The following is a 17177-nucleotide window of genomic DNA, read 5'->3' on the forward strand; positions in this document are numbered from 1 at the left end:
GATTTGGCTGCTTTGTCGAATTTTACAAAAAAAAATTGCTTTGTGATGAAATACTTTGTCACGAAGCGCATATCTTTGTAAGTAGTGGGTGTAGTGACAGGGAGCGGCGATTTCTGATAGCTGATCACGGCATCTGACAGTAATAACACAGTGTAAAATTTTAAAAAATAAATAAATGACATCATACTTACCTCATCCATTTGCTCACGAGGGGCCAGCCCCCACCATCTTGACTGAAGATCTAGAGCAAAATATCGGCCGGTGTGGTGAAGTCATAAAAACACCAAGCACGGGATTTCGTGCAAGATCTTCAATCAAGATGGCTGCGGCAAGCCCGTTGTGAGCAAATGGATGAGGTATGATTGCTTTGCGGCAAATCAAATTTTCCCTGAAATTCGGATCTTAGCTTAACGATAGTCATCAGCTAATAAAAGATCAGCTAGATAGGGGGAGAGAAAGTAGTGACCTTCCTGTCCATAATTCCAATCCCCTCCCAATCTTGTCCCTAATCCTAATACCTGTCTGCTCTCAAGTAACAGAACAAGTGGAGTGAAGGTTTGAAGTGGCCATACATTTACAATAGCTGTCGCCTAATGCTGATTCCACAAAATCTATACTTCCCAGCTCCCCATGCACATGAAAGCATGACTGAACATGCATGCATTCTTAAAGGGGACCTGTAATCAACTTTCTGCTGACCTTACTGAGGGCAGCATAAAATAGTGACAGAATTGCTGATGTCAGCGATGTGTCACTCATGAGCTAAAAGTCAGTGGTTGCTGAGAACCAGCATCATAATCATTGCAGCCCAGGCCTTGAAAAGAGTCAAATCTACCTGAGAAGAGTCCTGGTTATTCATAATCTCCTGCTCTCTCACCCATCTGCTGATGATTGGCAGGTCTCTCCTAGAGAGAAATGGAGAAAACTAGGTAGAAGACGGTCAGTCATCAGCAGGTGGGCAGGGAGAGCAGGAATTTATGAATAACCAGGACTCTTCTCAGGTGGCCGTGACTCTTTTCCAGGCCCAGTCTGCAATGATTGTGATGTTGGGTCTCGGCAACCACTTACTTTTAACTTTTAAATGACAGACCGCTAAAATCAACTCATCTGTCTCTACTTTATGCTGCCGTTAGTATGGGCAGCATCGAATTGATGATAGGTTCCCTTTAATGGAAAGAGAGCCATTGGCAGACCTCTAGCAGAAGCTTATTTCCCCTGAGAACAAAAGGATAGGGGACTGAGATTCAAAAGGCCCAATCTTTCATCTCCTGATAGATGAGAGCCAGCACATAAATTCTAGGTTCGGAGAACCTTACTCTTATGTACGGTAAAACGTTTTTTTTATTTACAATGTTCGATGTGCGATAAAACTGACCAGTTACTTTTATTCTACAGGTCACTACAAATCCGGCGATACCTTATATGTATAGTTTTTCTTGCGTTTTGATAGTGCTAAAAAAAAATTTAAGTGGGAAACAATCAATTTTATTTCTTTGTCGCCATATTTTGATCCTTATAACTTTTTTGTAATTATGTGTACGGAGCTCTATGGGGGCTCATTTTTTCATTGATACCATTTTGGGGTGTGTATGACTTTTGATCACATTTTATTTAAGTTTTTTGTAGAGAATGAAGGTACCAAAACCGGCGAATTGGCTATTTGGACGCTTTTTTCCGTTTTACTGTTTGCCGTATGGGGAATATATTTTCATATTTTTATACTATGGACGTTTTCGCACATCGCGACACCCATGATGTGTATTTTTTTTATTATTTTAGTTCTTTTATTTTTATTTTGGGAAAAGGGGGGTGATTTGAATTTTTATGTTTTTTAATAAATTTTTTTACTTTTTTTATATATATATTTTTTACACTTTTTTATAGTCCCCATAGGGAACTATAACATGCAATCATCTGATTGCTATTATCATAGACTTCAATGCACTAGCATTGGATCTATGATCACTTTACTAGTTTCCTATGGAGCCCTATTACAGGCAAGGGCTCTATAGGATATACTATGCATCAGCCTCGTCATTCATAAAAATAGGGGCTGCTGCATACACGCTCTGGCTCCTCCGATCGCCACACAGGGGAGCTGAAGCACAACCGAAAGGGAGCATTGACCACGGCATCTGAGGGGTTAAATGGCCGCGATCGGCATTACTGCCGGTTGCGGACATGAGCAGCGGGTGTCTGCTAAAAGAAACAGGCGGCCACCCGCGGCTATGGCACCCGCATCGGGCAGAGTCTCTTTAAAGGGGTCAAAGTCTCTTCTAAGGAGTTCTCCAGGAAAACTAATTTAGGCAAAATTTACATGGCCGTATCCATTTTGGGGTCCACAAACTGAGGATACTGGCAATGTACATCCCTCACTTTCCGCACGCACCATTGTCAAAATACTTATTCTTGTCCACAAAACGGACAAGAATAGGACATGTTCTATAATTTGCAGCACAGATGCATAGGAATGCATAGAAATACAAATGAATATAATGAAAATAAAATGAACTAGAAATTAAATGGATTCCTGTTCAATACGCAAAAAATGCGGATCGGACACGGATCAAAATACAGTGGTGTAAATGAGGACTTATACTTACCTGCTCACCCCCAGCTCAATCCTGCTTGCTGGCTCCCGTTCCTCTTCTGGTCCCCCAGCTTTTCTTCCAGTCAGCACATGGACATGGTCACCTACAGCTGCAGCTAGTGATTCCCCAAGTGACAAGTCACCGCTGAAGCCAGTCATTCGCAGCATCAACACCGGTGACCATTTCCATGTTCCTGCCAGAAGACAACAAACTGGGGACCAAAAAATTTTGGAATGGGAGCCAGCGCGCAGGATTGGAGCAGTGGGAAGCATTTAAGTATCAATCTGTCAATAAGGTCGATAGGAAATAGTTAATTATTCCTGCAAAACCCATTTACGTACAGAATAACACTTCCCAATTCTAAATCCTGAATATAAATACGCACCAGAATTTTTTTAAAAAGGGTTACCTGTCACTAATAATGATAGGAACAGCTCCACTCTCACTCATAGGCTATGCCTGGTATTGCAGGTTGGACAGTTAGGAGAATAGGGTTACAATAACCCTAAGTTCACACCTGAGCGTTTTACAGCGTGTTCCTACGCGCTGTAAAACGCACAACAAGGAGAAACCAATGCTTCCCTATGGGAATGGTTCTCACCTGGGCGTTTTACAGCGCGTACGATCGCACTGTAAAACGCCCGACGCTCAAACAAGTACTTGAGCGTTCTTTGGGGCGTTTTGTCGCGCGTTCCCGTACATAGACTTTCGGGAACGCGCGACAATGTGTGTTCGCTTGTCTCTGTATGTGCGATTGTAAACGCCCGTACAATCGCGCATACAGAGCGCTCCTTTCAGAACGCTCAGGTGTGAACCCAGGGTTACAGACTCAGCATATGTACAAAAATGGTGACTTTTCAGGAAAACTAAATAAGTATTACGGACTTCTATTCTCTGGCTAGAAGAGTCTACATATAAGGAAACATATTCTCTCTATAATAGTCAGTAGGGTTGGATTACTGATCTGTGATTTTAGAATCCATTGACTACTTAAGGAAGAATAAGCATCCATATTTTATCTGTTCTCTTGTATCAAATCTGGTTTTGTTTGTGAACCCAACTTCTGTGGAGCCATCTCCATCTGTAACATCGGAGACTACAGAGAAGCAAAGCTCCGTACAGCACAGAATATCACAAAGACCTGTCAAACTCAAATGCCTTCATTATGTATGATATAATGACATATTTATGCATAGATGGCTACCAAATCCGTATATAAATACCATAGGCTTGTCTTTACAGACATATGACAAGTACAAGCGGCACACACAACTACAAAAAAAGAACTTAGAAGAAAATATTCTTGAGGATTATTCTGAGAAATTAAATACAAATCATTTTCCGTGATGGGTTTTCATGGTTAATATGATTATCTAGGTTTTGTTCCAGTGCAGAATATTCAATCCTGTTATCATAAGACTAAACAGAAGCTTTTGCTCATGTATGTCAATGCTTGTAGGAAGCAGAGTTATGGTCCATTTAAAGTAATGATAATCTATAATGCTGTACATTTTCCAAAACATAGTGGAATATTACTTAGTGAAAGGAAGGTCAGAGTATTGCCAACTCATCCTGGTAATTATGGGCTTATGTACTGTAACTAATGAAAGCTAATAATTAAAGGTATGGGTTGAAACTACAGCACCACAGTCACACCCACCTGTGGTATGATTGATGGATTTACAACACTAAAACCATTACTAGTAGTTATTGCCCTTGCAATGACTCAGTGTGAACACATTTTGATATGCTAAGATATCTTTAAGCTATAAACTATTTTATCAAGACTGCAATTTATTCTTGCAAACAGTAATCAGATCCTGAATGAGCCGTCGTATTACCATTAAAACCATGCTTTGAACTAACCCTGGAAGAAAAGGCATGGCCAAAGAAAACATGATTACTCTTCAACTGGTTGCCGAGTGGTAAACCCAAAGTAGGGAAGTACTAGTAGACCTTGAAGAAAACAGGTTCATGTTTTCTGATCTACAAGTAGGCCTAGTGAAACCTTCTGGGGATCTCAATTCTTGGTCAATCTTTTACTACTAGCGAGTGAATAGAGATAGTAATCAGAGATTTCTTATAATTTACTCAGCATCTTCTATACACCATTAATAGGCTAGGATAGCTATCTGCTCACATAACATAAGTGGTGCCTTCAGTTCCTCTGGAGAGGTAATCAGTATCTGATCAGTGGGTCTGACGCTCGGACCCCTGCCCATCAGCTGTTTAAGAAGGCACCGGTGCGCCTGTGAACGGCGCCACCTTCTCACAGCTTTTCCTGGGCTAGTGACGACATGTTCGTTGGTCACATGGCCTATAGAGGTGAATGGGGCTGAGTGCGATACCAAGCACAGGCACTATACAATGTGCTTGCTAAGCATGGAGAAGGCCTTGGTGCTCACAGGAGTGACGGTGCCTTCTCAAACAGCTGATCAGCTAGGGGTCCAGGGCGTGGTACCCCTGCCAATCACATACTGATAACCTACCTAGAGGATAGGTCACTAGTATTAAAATCTTGGAAAACCCTGCCAACAAGACTGATCATGGGTAGACTGTTTACTACTAATTTCACTACAATATCTGGTTGTTCTTGAGAAGGATAGGATTTGAAGTGTCATCCAATGCTTCAAGGGAATCTGTCAACACAATCTTGGATATCATTTGTTATTACTGTAGATAAAGGAGTCTAGATCACTATTTTTTATTTACAATACACAGTCTGGACAATGGGGTATGGCGGGAGTAGGAAAAAAAAAATCCTTATCTGCAGTACTACTGAAGTACTTGTGCAGAATCGGGGGGACAAGATTCCCTTTAATCATTTCATTACAGATAAAAGGTTTCATGATATGTCCATTGATTTCAGATCAGCTGCATTAATTGGCTGGTTCACCCATAACAGTTGTGTCCGGCCAACCTTTTTTGCCTATGTTGGACACAGCTGATGAAAAAGTTATGTACTTTGTACACCAATCATCAGCGGAAGATGCATAAATAAAATATATAAAACCGTATGATTTGTATTATTTATTATTAGTGATATAATGCAAGTAAATCTTGAAAAGGTACTTTCTGGATTTGCTAAATTATGATCTATCTCCTTTACACGGGCCGAGAATCGCACAGATTAGCCCTAACGAGTGTTCATAGTAACGCTTGTCAGCGATGATCAGGCGGTGTCAATGTACCGCCGATCACCTGATGAAACGCTCATTCATCGGGTAATCTGAACGTTGGTGTGCACGCAAAATTGATCGTTTACCGGCATCTCCTGCCAGCAAACGAGTCATTATGGGGAAGAGCAATGGCATCACTGATCGCTCCTCCCTATACTCTGGAGGAGGTCGCTGCATGTAAATGCAGCGGTCTCCTCCAGCAGCGATCAGCGGATTGTAGGGAAGAAACACTTCCTTCGCAAAGATCTGCTGTAGTATCGTCCCATGTAAAGGGACCTTAAGAGGTGGCCATACAAATTAGATTTACGTTGGCTAAACATGACAATTTCAGTGGAAGCGGTCAACAATGTTCATTAGTTGTTCAGGCAGAGTCTGTCTGGTATATGTCAGGAGAGAAAAAATAATTCTTAATCTCAAGGGAGATAAGCCACTTCTAGAGGTATCTGGCATTGGATTATCCTACACTCCTCATTCAGAAGACATATATGGTCAGCCGAACCAGACATGCATATATATATAGATATATATATATATATATATATATATATGGGAAGTTCGTTAGGAATAGCTGTCAGCCGGGTCAGCTTAAACTTTTCTAATTTTGTTACAGACTAAAATGGCAAGACCCATGAATGCCGTGAGTACCATAAATATACAGGTAACTTAGTTTAATTGCTTCCCTAAGCCAATAATCATAAGCGATTATGCTCAGACAGGAGAAGCTTTCCAGAACAAATACCAAACAAATCCCATCACATGAGCTGGCACTTTTCTGATAATTTCTGCTGGTATAAACAGGTGATACACTGTATTTTTACAACTGCAAATACATTTTGGCCATATGTAAAGTTTTTGCTTATAGTGATATGAAGTTGTTAAGAACTGTATCAGCACAATATCTTGAGACATTGTAAGGAGTTGTCCCCATTTGCTGTGCATTTTTCTAGACCCCTCTATCATGGCTGGACCTGTTGTGGTGAACTCCATCTCCTCCAATCATGCATTGCTACTCCCGGGTGTAATTGTGTCAGCATCCTGTTTGACATGGGTCACGTGACCACCCCAGCCAATTACTCACCGTGGCGGTGATGTGCCACCCATGTGTCATGTCACCAGGTCATGTGACACATGGGTGACGTATCGCCACCATTGGGGATGAGGTAAGTATGCTCAGCATCGTGGGGTCCGGCCATGTTGAATGGAATCTAAAAATACATAGCAAAGCTAAAACTCTGAATTCAAGTTAATTTTGAGTTTGATTAGGTATAGAGGTGGTAATTTCTGGTTGGTCAAGAAACTCATAGAGCATGCCCACACATTTCTACCTACTTTCTTGTATTACTACTACATTTAATAAGGTGACACTGGGCTAGGTTATTCATGGACACTCACAAACAAAATCTTCACTTGCAAGTGTGATCGACATAGAACATTATCTTCTAGGAGACATCAGGTTTTGGCAAATATAAGTTCCTCATTTGTGGTGACGATGTGAAGTGTAGGTGCAAATGACTGAATGTACACGTTATAACAGTATAACACACCATGCGTATATCCCCTGCATTGATCCCAAAAATAATGCATTAAAGAGAAAATCCATTCAGAATGTCTTACTTTTTAAAATACTTTTATTGCAATGTTAAACGTTGTTAAGAACTTTTTTGAACTTATCTTACTTTTACAAGTAGACAGCATAAGTAGGCACAGGAAGTAAAAAATTCCAATCTCATGATGATCTATGGTCCTTCAATGGGTTATTTAACTGTTTCACAATACGTATTGATGACTTTTCCTGTGGGGAATATGCAGTTGGCTGTGATGCACGGATGAAACAGGTCAACCAGAACAAGAGCCACTGTTTCTTAGTGGCTCCCTATTCTGACTAAGAGGAATGGGGTCTAAAGAATTACCTTAATGATGCCGAATGTCCTAGAAGAGCATAAGGAAAGGGTTTGTGACACGTTGAGACAATCTCTAATACTATTTCATACTGAGATTCTTAATACATCTCTATACAAAAGAAATTTCAGACGTAGGATTCAAAGCCTCTCCTGTTACTGTTTAATCCAAAAAACAACAACCTAAATGGAAAACTTGAAAACATATTTTAATCTGGCTGAAATGTGCTGCATTCCTCTACACTGAATAACAAAGTGATCAGCGTCCCACTCTTTCCTGGGCTACAATTCAAAAGCAATAACGTGCCTATGAGTGGGATCCTAACGTTCTCTTGTGAAATGCGATGAAACTAACAAACACTAGCAGCAAAACTAAAACATAAAAAAAAAAAATAGCTTTAGTTTAACCTTTAAATAAATACCTGTGCAATGCTCTGTCCACATTTGCATGGGAGGCTCCATTAGGAGCCTCCATCGCAGATTCCATCACATTTGATAGAACAAAATAATACATCTTGCAGTACACTAGCAAATGGGGTCCGTCAGGTGCCATTGGTGTATGTCATGAGACAGATCCGTCAAAGCTGAAATTTCATAATTCTGTTCTTATGGCAGAAGAGAAACACGGAATTCACAACACAGATACTACGTTGAAGTTGCAATTGAATTCCCTCTCCCCCAACTCAAAACTATACACAGGTGTGGGATTAAGTGACAGCTGCTCTTGAAATGCTCCTTTAGACTCACCTGAAAATTATAGGCTATAATGCAGACATTCTGTTTTGGCTTGCATTAAATCCATTGTTTGAGACTTTTTGCTAGTGAGGTTGTATTCTATGGACCCGACATCCTATTGATAGAGTATATACTATTATATTAATCCTTATTTTGAAAACTTTTCTTTAACCTTGATGAGACAATTATCTCATTACCTTGTTCCCTGGTAGCATACATAATCAGGTAAATACTTTTCTCTTAACTTACTAAGCCCGGAGGAAAGCGGCCACGCCTGGAATGCAGTTTAATGTTGGGTGTGCCTGTTACAACGTATGATGAACAAAGACGTGCACAACCTCATCGGCACAATTAAGGCATGATTACTAGTAGTGTACCATTCACATAAAGGTGGCACATTTAAAAAAAATCTAGTGTTTACAAGTAGTGATGAACGGCGGATATTTCATGAATTTTTCGCATCATATTCACAATAAATTAGCAAATTCTAGAATTCGTGATCTTGTCATTATTTTTGCGTTTGCGCAAATCGGCACTAATGATGCGCATATTTTTTTTCGCAATACATGCAACTTCACATTTTATCAGGTCTGAGTAGATATTACTGATTGGTGCACTAAGTATTGTTGTGACATCACAGTACTATGTCTATAGCATGTATGTATGGACAGCAGAGAAACAGTAATCCCTATCACACTACCTAACACCCTGCACTGGAACCTATCAGCTACACTATATCACTATCTAACCTACACTGACATCTCCCACTAACTACCTGTATTATATATATATGAGCTAACTAACTACCTAATGTAATTGGAAAAGGAATAGGATCCAGATGAAAGCACAGAGCACAGCAATGTCACTGCTGTCTCTCTCAGAACTGCAAAAAAACAGCAGAAAATGGCTGCTGGGGAGGTTCCTATATAGTAAGGGGTAGGCAACTTTCCTATTGGTTGCTAGGGATGTTGCTAAGCTCTGACAAAGATATTGCAGCCTTCTCATCGGCCCACAAGCAAGAAGGGAGGTTATTGATGAAAAATAAATCTAGAATATTCGTGATCACGAATATATAGCACTAAATTCTACATCATCTCAAATTCTCGAAGTGCCGATATTCGCGATAAAAATTAGCGATTAGAATATTCGTGATCAACACTATTTACAAGAGAATAAATAAATAAATATACGGTATGTACATAAATATAAAATAAGAAATAAAAACATAAAATGCATTTTTGAATGTTGATTTTTTTAGGCTACTCAACACAGTGATTGATGAATAAAGTTTGACCTAAGGACCCGTTTCCATGGGCACCTTACTGGGCCAATAGTTTTATAATTAATTTGCACCTGCAAACGTCACGCCGATCACACGACGAATAAGCAAGGTATATCATTTATGCGGCACAAAACATTGTCGCTAGTTGGCAGCCCATTGCCCCGTAAATGTGGATGTGCTGCCAACAAACAAATAATCCTATGGGAAGGAACAATTGTAGTCACTATCATTCAGTCCCATGCAGACTAGGATGATTGCTGCATGTAAATGTTTGGGAACAATTGATCATATCAGTGCTCATTTCCAATCACTGCCCATCTAAATTGACTTAAAGACATTATGATTGCCAGTTATATTCTAATGATCCTCTAATGAGTAATCCGTCATAATTACAACAATACATTACAATAAATAAACTAATAAATCTCAGTCAAGAATTTAACAGAGGTTTCTTTTTTTTTGTAAAGCTGCTCATAAAATAATAGAATTCATGCAATTTAATGCTAAGCCTCTCATGTCTTTAGATTTTTTTTTTCTTTTTTCAGTCAGGAATGAATTTTCTTTTATCCTTAAATTTTTGCACCAACAGCAGATCATGAAGTCTTATGAAGTCATTAAGTATTTCTGAAACCTTTAAGAATGTCTTAGCCACAGGACTTTTCAGTAACTTCAGGCAGTTAACTCCAGATATTTCAGACTTTGCATTCAATATTTTAGGCTTTCCGCCAACACAGTAGTAAAACAGACAAATATAACTATGGTTTAAATAAAAAAATCACTTTATTCATTAAATGTGCACAGCATTTGCAATTACAGCAGTTTGTTTTTCAGTAACAATAAAAAGTTTTGCATGATGTCTCATAAATACGTAAAGTCATTTTACAAAAAAAAAGGCTAAATGTTTGCCCTGTAAAATATTTAGCTGTAATAAAAAAAAAAATAATCAAAGCACTCAAGCCAACAAAAGTAAGGTCATGATATTAAATAACATCTTATTCTGATTGGATGGGAATAACCCATATTTTGCACGATTGCAACCACTACACTTACAGTTTGCTTTTCCCTTTTTGGCCTAGTTAAATAAAAATTACAATAAAAAGATGCAAAAAAATCCTTTTGGAATGGAAGGACTTCAATGCTGCGGGGAATCCTTACATGAAATAAAGACTGAATTCCCTTTCCTACCTTTTGTTATGACCCAAAAGGAAACATTACCAGGTAACACAGCTTAATGAATCACCTCCTATGAGATCTGCTGGTTACAGGCTGTTACAGCACACAATAAAATATTACTGTAAAAACAATAATTAGTTTCTTTTTAGTTCAGGCCTATATTGGTTCTGATATTTCAGTTTCACTTCAAAGCAGAATTAACTCCACAGAGGGTTGCACTTATAGGAGTAATAGCTCAGTCAAGAACAACATTTATCACAATTTTGGTCTTTCATGTTTTCCTTACAGGGAATAATCGCTTTAAAATTTGAAATGATGAAAGAAGAATTCCTTTTCTTCTACTGTATACTGTAACAGTATACAAAACAACGATAGGCCCAGGGTGTATCTAAGGGTTGAACCAGACATGGTGGCCGGGGAGCAGACAAGATGTTGTTGAGTGGCCATACAATCCTGATTGTCAGTCATTTACTTATTGGTAATGGTCGCGCAGTATAGTAGGTTTATGGCCAAACCGCAGCCCACCAGGTGCCATAAGAACATCTACTCAAAGGGCCATTTAAACAGCCTTTGATCAGAGGAGTAGATTGATTAAAACTGTGCAGACAAAAAATTGCCCTTATTGCCCACTGCAACCAATCAAAGAGAAATCTAAATTTCACTTCTCAACTCTCTCGGAACATCCAGAAATTTCCCAGAATAAGGAGGATCCTCCTGGACGAGTAATCAAATCTAAGCACATCATAGAATGCTTTCTAAAAACAAAACAAAAGCAAAAACCAGCCCCTTGTGTACTGTAAACATATGTGGAGTCAGCATTCTGCATCATTAGATGTAGTCCTGGTGCCCAAGGTACAAGGAGGGGGGCAGAGAGTTGTGCAAAGGAGTGATGCACAAAATGAGTGAAACACTCTACACAGGGTGCGGTGATGTTTGGCACAAAAGGGATCTTGTTCACCAGGAAAAAATTGCAGTCCGGCACACTCATCAATCTCCCGTAAGCAGTTTTTCAAATGTTGGCATGTGTGGTTTTAATCTTACTGGAGCTTTTTAAGAAATGAAATCTGAGACCTGATTGGTTACTATATGTGGGCAGCAAAGATTGTTAAAATTACTTTTAGACAATTTTGAAAAATGAGACTAGGAGCCAATGAAGAAAAAAAATACTATTAGGCTGGGTATAGGCATCATTGCTGTCTTCATCTAAAGGACCCTTTACATGGGCTCACAATCGGGGAAAGTATCAGTAAGGAGTGTTCCAAGGAATGCTCGTTTCCGATAACTGCCCTGTGTAATGGTGTCGCAGATCACCCAATGAACGAGCAAATGCACCATTCATCAGCTGAATGCATCATTGATTCAAACACCAAAATCATTATCACATTAGCAATTGCTCGTCTCTATACAGAGGAGATTATTTCTGCATACAAATGTAACATACAAAATCTCACCTCCTGTAATGAGCAGGCAATTATCAGAAACTAACAATTCGTTCCCACTAATTGCTTGCCCAGTTGGCTCTTGTAAGGGATGCCATTAGAAATGAGCAAGACAAACAATAGTATAGCTCTGTATTATTAGAAATCAACACTTCCCCTATTTCTTCACCCAGATACTTGTAAAAACTTGCCTGCCTGTTACCACCACCAGGGGACAAGCCACATATAGTACTTTACAATACCTACTGATCTGAATTGGAGCTTTATACAAATGGCAGCAACAGGAAGCCAATATTACAAGTATGTATCTGGGAGACAGAGATAGAAAAGGACCACCATATCCTTCCCCAGTGTATTAGGAAAATCATATGTAAATCATTGATGTTGATAGGTAGAATATAATCTAGCCCTACATCCAATGTCAAAAAGCTGATATTAATCATATTTCCAATATGGTCCAACATAACAGGTATATTTTGATGGCTTTAATGAAAGTCAGTTTGAAGACAAAATTATTGGTTAAGTAAACCCTTTGAGGTACTTATCCTGTTCTGAAAAAAAAGTGTTCCTAAACAGCAGTACCAGGGCAACTGGACTAAAAATGCAAAGCAACACCCCTGGGAAGATCTTCTACATACGCTCTCTACTCATGATCCATGATCTGTGAGAAAGTTAAACATAGTCAGCTCTTTTCAGCCCCTGGGCCTTTCCCCTGACCATATATCATATCATGATCTGTAGAGATGACCGGAACAATTCTAAAATTCAAAAATCTGATCAAACTTTCCAAAAAAGTTCTCATTGTAACAAATTTGTTGTATGTTGTATGATTCAATTTGGGAGAATCGAGAAAGAAAGGGAGAGAGAGAGAGATAAAGAGAGAGAGAGAGAGAAAGCGAGAGAGAGGCTTTTCCAGGGTTATTGAAGCATCTTGATTGGGTTCAAATTTATTTGGACCACAAGCAAATTAGAAAGCCAATTTGGACTGGAATCTAATTTTTTTGAAATTTGCCCATCTCTAATGATCTGTAATATCTCTTGGTAACTACTGATAGAGGTGTCGTTTAACCATAGTTACACCCTGTTTCTAGTAGAGTACAAGCGCAGTACAACACTAAACAATTTTGCAATATGGTTTTTGGAAAGTTTTTGTATTTTTGTAAATTTGAGTAATTTGAAATTCATTTGCACCCCATTGTGCCATTTAATAAAAATCATTGTAATTAGTATAAAACTAAGAAAATATACATTCTCAAATATTTTAGGACACATGATTATTTGCCCCAGTGATTGCGCAGTTCGCAGATTATTAAAAGGGTTTTCCGAGATTTTTTTTTACTGATGACCAATCCTCAGGACAGGTCATCAGTATCTGATTGATGGGGGTCTGACACCCAGGACCCCCACAATCAGCTGTTTGAGAAGGCAGTGGCTCTCCTGTGAGCGCTGAGGCCTTCTCTCTGCTTTTCCTAGGCTGAGTGATGACACATGTAGTTCATGTGTAACGTGGCCCCGGAGCGGCTAAGCCCTATTAAATTGAATGGGGCTGAGCTGTGATACCAAGCATAGCCACTATGCTATCTGTACGGAGCAGTACTTGGTAAAATGCACAGGGGCGTCACTGCTTTCTCAAACAGCTGATCCGCAGGGGTAGCAAGTGTCGGACCCCCACTGATCAGTATAAAAATCCTGGAAAACCCTTTTAATGTAGCCTTTATACCACTGATACATTTTAGTGCACTTTTAAAGAAATTAAGTGTTTGGTCTCAGAATAAGTCTGGCCACACACTTTAGCTAGCGGCTGGCTGAATGCTTCTTCAGCCCACAGTTATGCCTCCTGACCCCACTATTCACATGCGCCAGCAGGTCAGTTGAGTGTGCATGAATTCACAATAGGGAAAGGGGAATCAGTTGCTTTCAGATACTTGTAGCCATCACTTATCTCCCTTAAGAACATAGATTTGGACATGTTGAAATACAACATATCTGGCCCTTATACTGGGTCACCGCCAAACACATTAGATAGTAGGCCGGTCCTGACAAAATCATCAGGTTCGGCTTACATTCATCTAATGTGTATGGCACCTTAACACTATTTTTGGGAGGTGTTGTCCAATGCAAACAAACAGATGATAGCTGTCATTGTATTAGATAAAGCTGGGAATAGATACTAGATTATAGGTGGCTGGACCTGCCAATTTTTGCCATTTTTGGATCCGACGACTATCTAATGTGTATGGGTAAAAGGATCCATCACAGCGCCCTGGATCATTTGTTCTTCTAGGAGTTAAGGAGCATGTGTCAGCATGATCAACCATATTAAGCCTGGCATATTGCTTGATAGGGTTGATACTGCTGAATAAAACAATACTTTACTTACAGTATGTTTCTAGGTAGCAGCAATCCTGAGATATAAGCATTATCTTCTGAGCAACAAGGGACTGTCCAGAAGACTTGGAGCACTGTTATCCTAACTTTGATCTCCTCTGTGCACTCTTCACTCCCCTCTATGCACTCCCACTACCCACTTTGACAGGGCTAGAGCTTGGGAAGCGGCATCAGATACAGTGCTCAACCGCCCAGTTACTTGGCGCAGAAGCAATAATACAGGCCTAAATGAGATGTCTAACCACGTCAATCCCAGTGGAAGGCAGAGAGCACAGAGGGAAGGAAGGTGTGCACCGAGGAGATGGGTGTTAGGATAGCAGTGCTCCAATACTTCTGGCCAGCCCCTTGATGCTCAAAATAGCTATTTAGCAGAATAATGAAAATGTCAGTTCTGCTACCTAGAAGCATAAGCAGGGTATCATTTTAATAAGCATAACGAACTCTACCAGGCAATATGGTTTAATGTGGTTAATCGTGCTTTTTAAGCCACCGCCGGAAGTGTCCAAAAGCAGTTTGTTCCCTCTCCCTATTGACATAAGAGCATACTTTATAGCATACTTAATTTCATTAGGGGATGGGAGGGGTGTCAGGAATGATAGCTGTTGGCCAAACCCAGGAGCAGCAAACAGCTATTTAATGCACATGGCATGAAAGAAGTGCCTACTGTGTGCACTGGTTTTCCTATGTGAGGCACTACATCATTTTGCAGGTACATATTAGCCAGACTTCCATGACTAATTGTGAAGATGAGATTGGAGTCACAAACGGGAAATGTGGAATATGCAAATGAGATTGTTTACGGCAAAACAAAGGCAGAATTGTTCTGACATCTTCTATAGACTGTAGGAAGTACTGAACTCAACACCTCTAACTTTGTATTTCAGACTCTCCGCGCCAAATGTTCTTACACATTTGTCTGCAATGTCCAATAAGCATTAGAAATGCATACGGAATATTTAGAGGAAATTTCAAGTCTGTTCTTGTAAAAGCTTTGTACTGTGCTAGTAAATTCTAATATATGATCTATGATATGGAATTATTTATCCTTACTTCCTTCCTGTGCTCCATTTCTATAAAGTTAGGAAGGTGGGACTCTCATTTCTTCACGTGCTCATTTAGTTGATTGCGCTAGTTGTTGTCCAGGAATAGAAAAAAGGGCCCGAAAGAGCACAACTCATCTCCACTCAAATGAATGGACCTGAGGTCTAATACCAGTTACATGCTATGGGCAAGTAGGGTGCTCGTTCTGATTTAAAAAATCCACTTCTGGGCTACCCATTTAATTTCAAAGAAAACTTAAACTTTCACATTTTCCTCTTGCCAGAAAATAAATACTTATAGATTGGTAACACCCAACCATATTGAACCTATATAAAACTGACCACCAACCCCTCCTGTACCATTCTTAGCAAAAAGTAAAATAAAGAAAGCTCAAACTGACTGCCCGTGGTATATCCGATATGATCTAGCTAATGATACATCATGTGACTATCGGTAGTGCATTCACTTGTTTAAGCCAAGCAAAAAGTTGCTATTATTTAAAAAAAAAATACAAAAAATTGAAAAATTCTGTTTGGAGTGTAGACATGCATTTATTTATTTTCTGCAACACCATTAGTTTCAAGCTTTAAATTAAAGCTCTGATTTTTTTTTTATTTTTTTTTCTTATATATCTATAATAAATATTCATCTTTATATAATAAATATATTTTATTGGTTTATTTTTTAAGAAAATAAAAATGTTCCTTCTTAAGTCCTCGTCGTTTCCTGGTTTAGCCAACGGTTGCATGGAAAGTACATGACAATTAACAAATTATTTGTAACATTGTACATTTCAGATATCACAAAAAGTTATAAGCATTCAGGGAAAAAAAAAAAAAAAAGAGTGAACGGTCAATAGAACCATTTATACATACAGCATACCTTTTTTTTGAATGCATACTTTAACCAAACGATGGATTCCTTAGGTATTCCACAGTCTTGCTTTGTGAAATTCATTTTTGTAATAAGGCAAGTATGAACTTAATACTTTAAGAGCAGTTTACATGTCTTTAAATGTATATATAAATGGTTTTCAAGGCTCTCCAGTGTTTCCGATGCGCGTCACTTGAAGCTTCTTTCATAATTTTTAGCCAGCAGAGTCGCTCTATACACACTTATTAGAGTGACTCTATGCAAAATTGTCCCACAATCACATTTTCTAGCTCTTTATGACAGATATTTTTCAAGATCGCAGCTGAGGTTCACAGGAGGAGTGTGCAGTGACCTGTGGATAAATAGAGGTCTTTCAGTTTCAAGTTTAATTATCCCCAATGAATGAGGACTGGCAAAATGATATGAAAATTATAAACACCTGAAAAAATATTGCTTGCTGTGGTAGATAGCATTGGTATTTCCAGCATCATTAAAGGTAAAATGTATTGCACTGAGCAAAATGAAAAGATGCCTATCCGTGTATTTGCCTGTCAATAGGTTACATAGGGCACCTAGCT

The 17177-nt window shown here is 39.1% G+C and overlaps 1 protein-coding gene across 3 annotated transcripts in view; it reads right to left on the reverse strand.

Moving 5' to 3' along the window:
* PCDH7 (protocadherin 7) overlaps positions 1-17177 on the reverse strand; it is a 961953-nt gene that overhangs the window by 899341 nt on the left and 45435 nt on the right. For 2 of the 3 annotated variants that reach the window (XM_040419007.1, XM_040419008.1), the window contains one exon: positions 14231-16951. The exons of the other annotated variant lie outside the window; for it this stretch is intronic. In XM_040419007.1, coding sequence (XP_040274941.1) covers positions 16910-16951 — 42 coding nt within the window. In that variant the 3' untranslated portion in view covers positions 14231-16909. Of the gene's footprint in view, positions 1-14230; positions 16952-17177 lie in introns of those variants that run through there. 3 annotated transcript variants of the gene reach the window in all.

The sequence above is a fragment of the Bufo bufo genome, chromosome 2, assembly GCF_905171765.1.
Source record: "Bufo bufo chromosome 2, aBufBuf1.1, whole genome shotgun sequence".
NCBI classification, from domain to species: domain Eukaryota; kingdom Metazoa; phylum Chordata; class Amphibia; order Anura; family Bufonidae; genus Bufo; species Bufo bufo.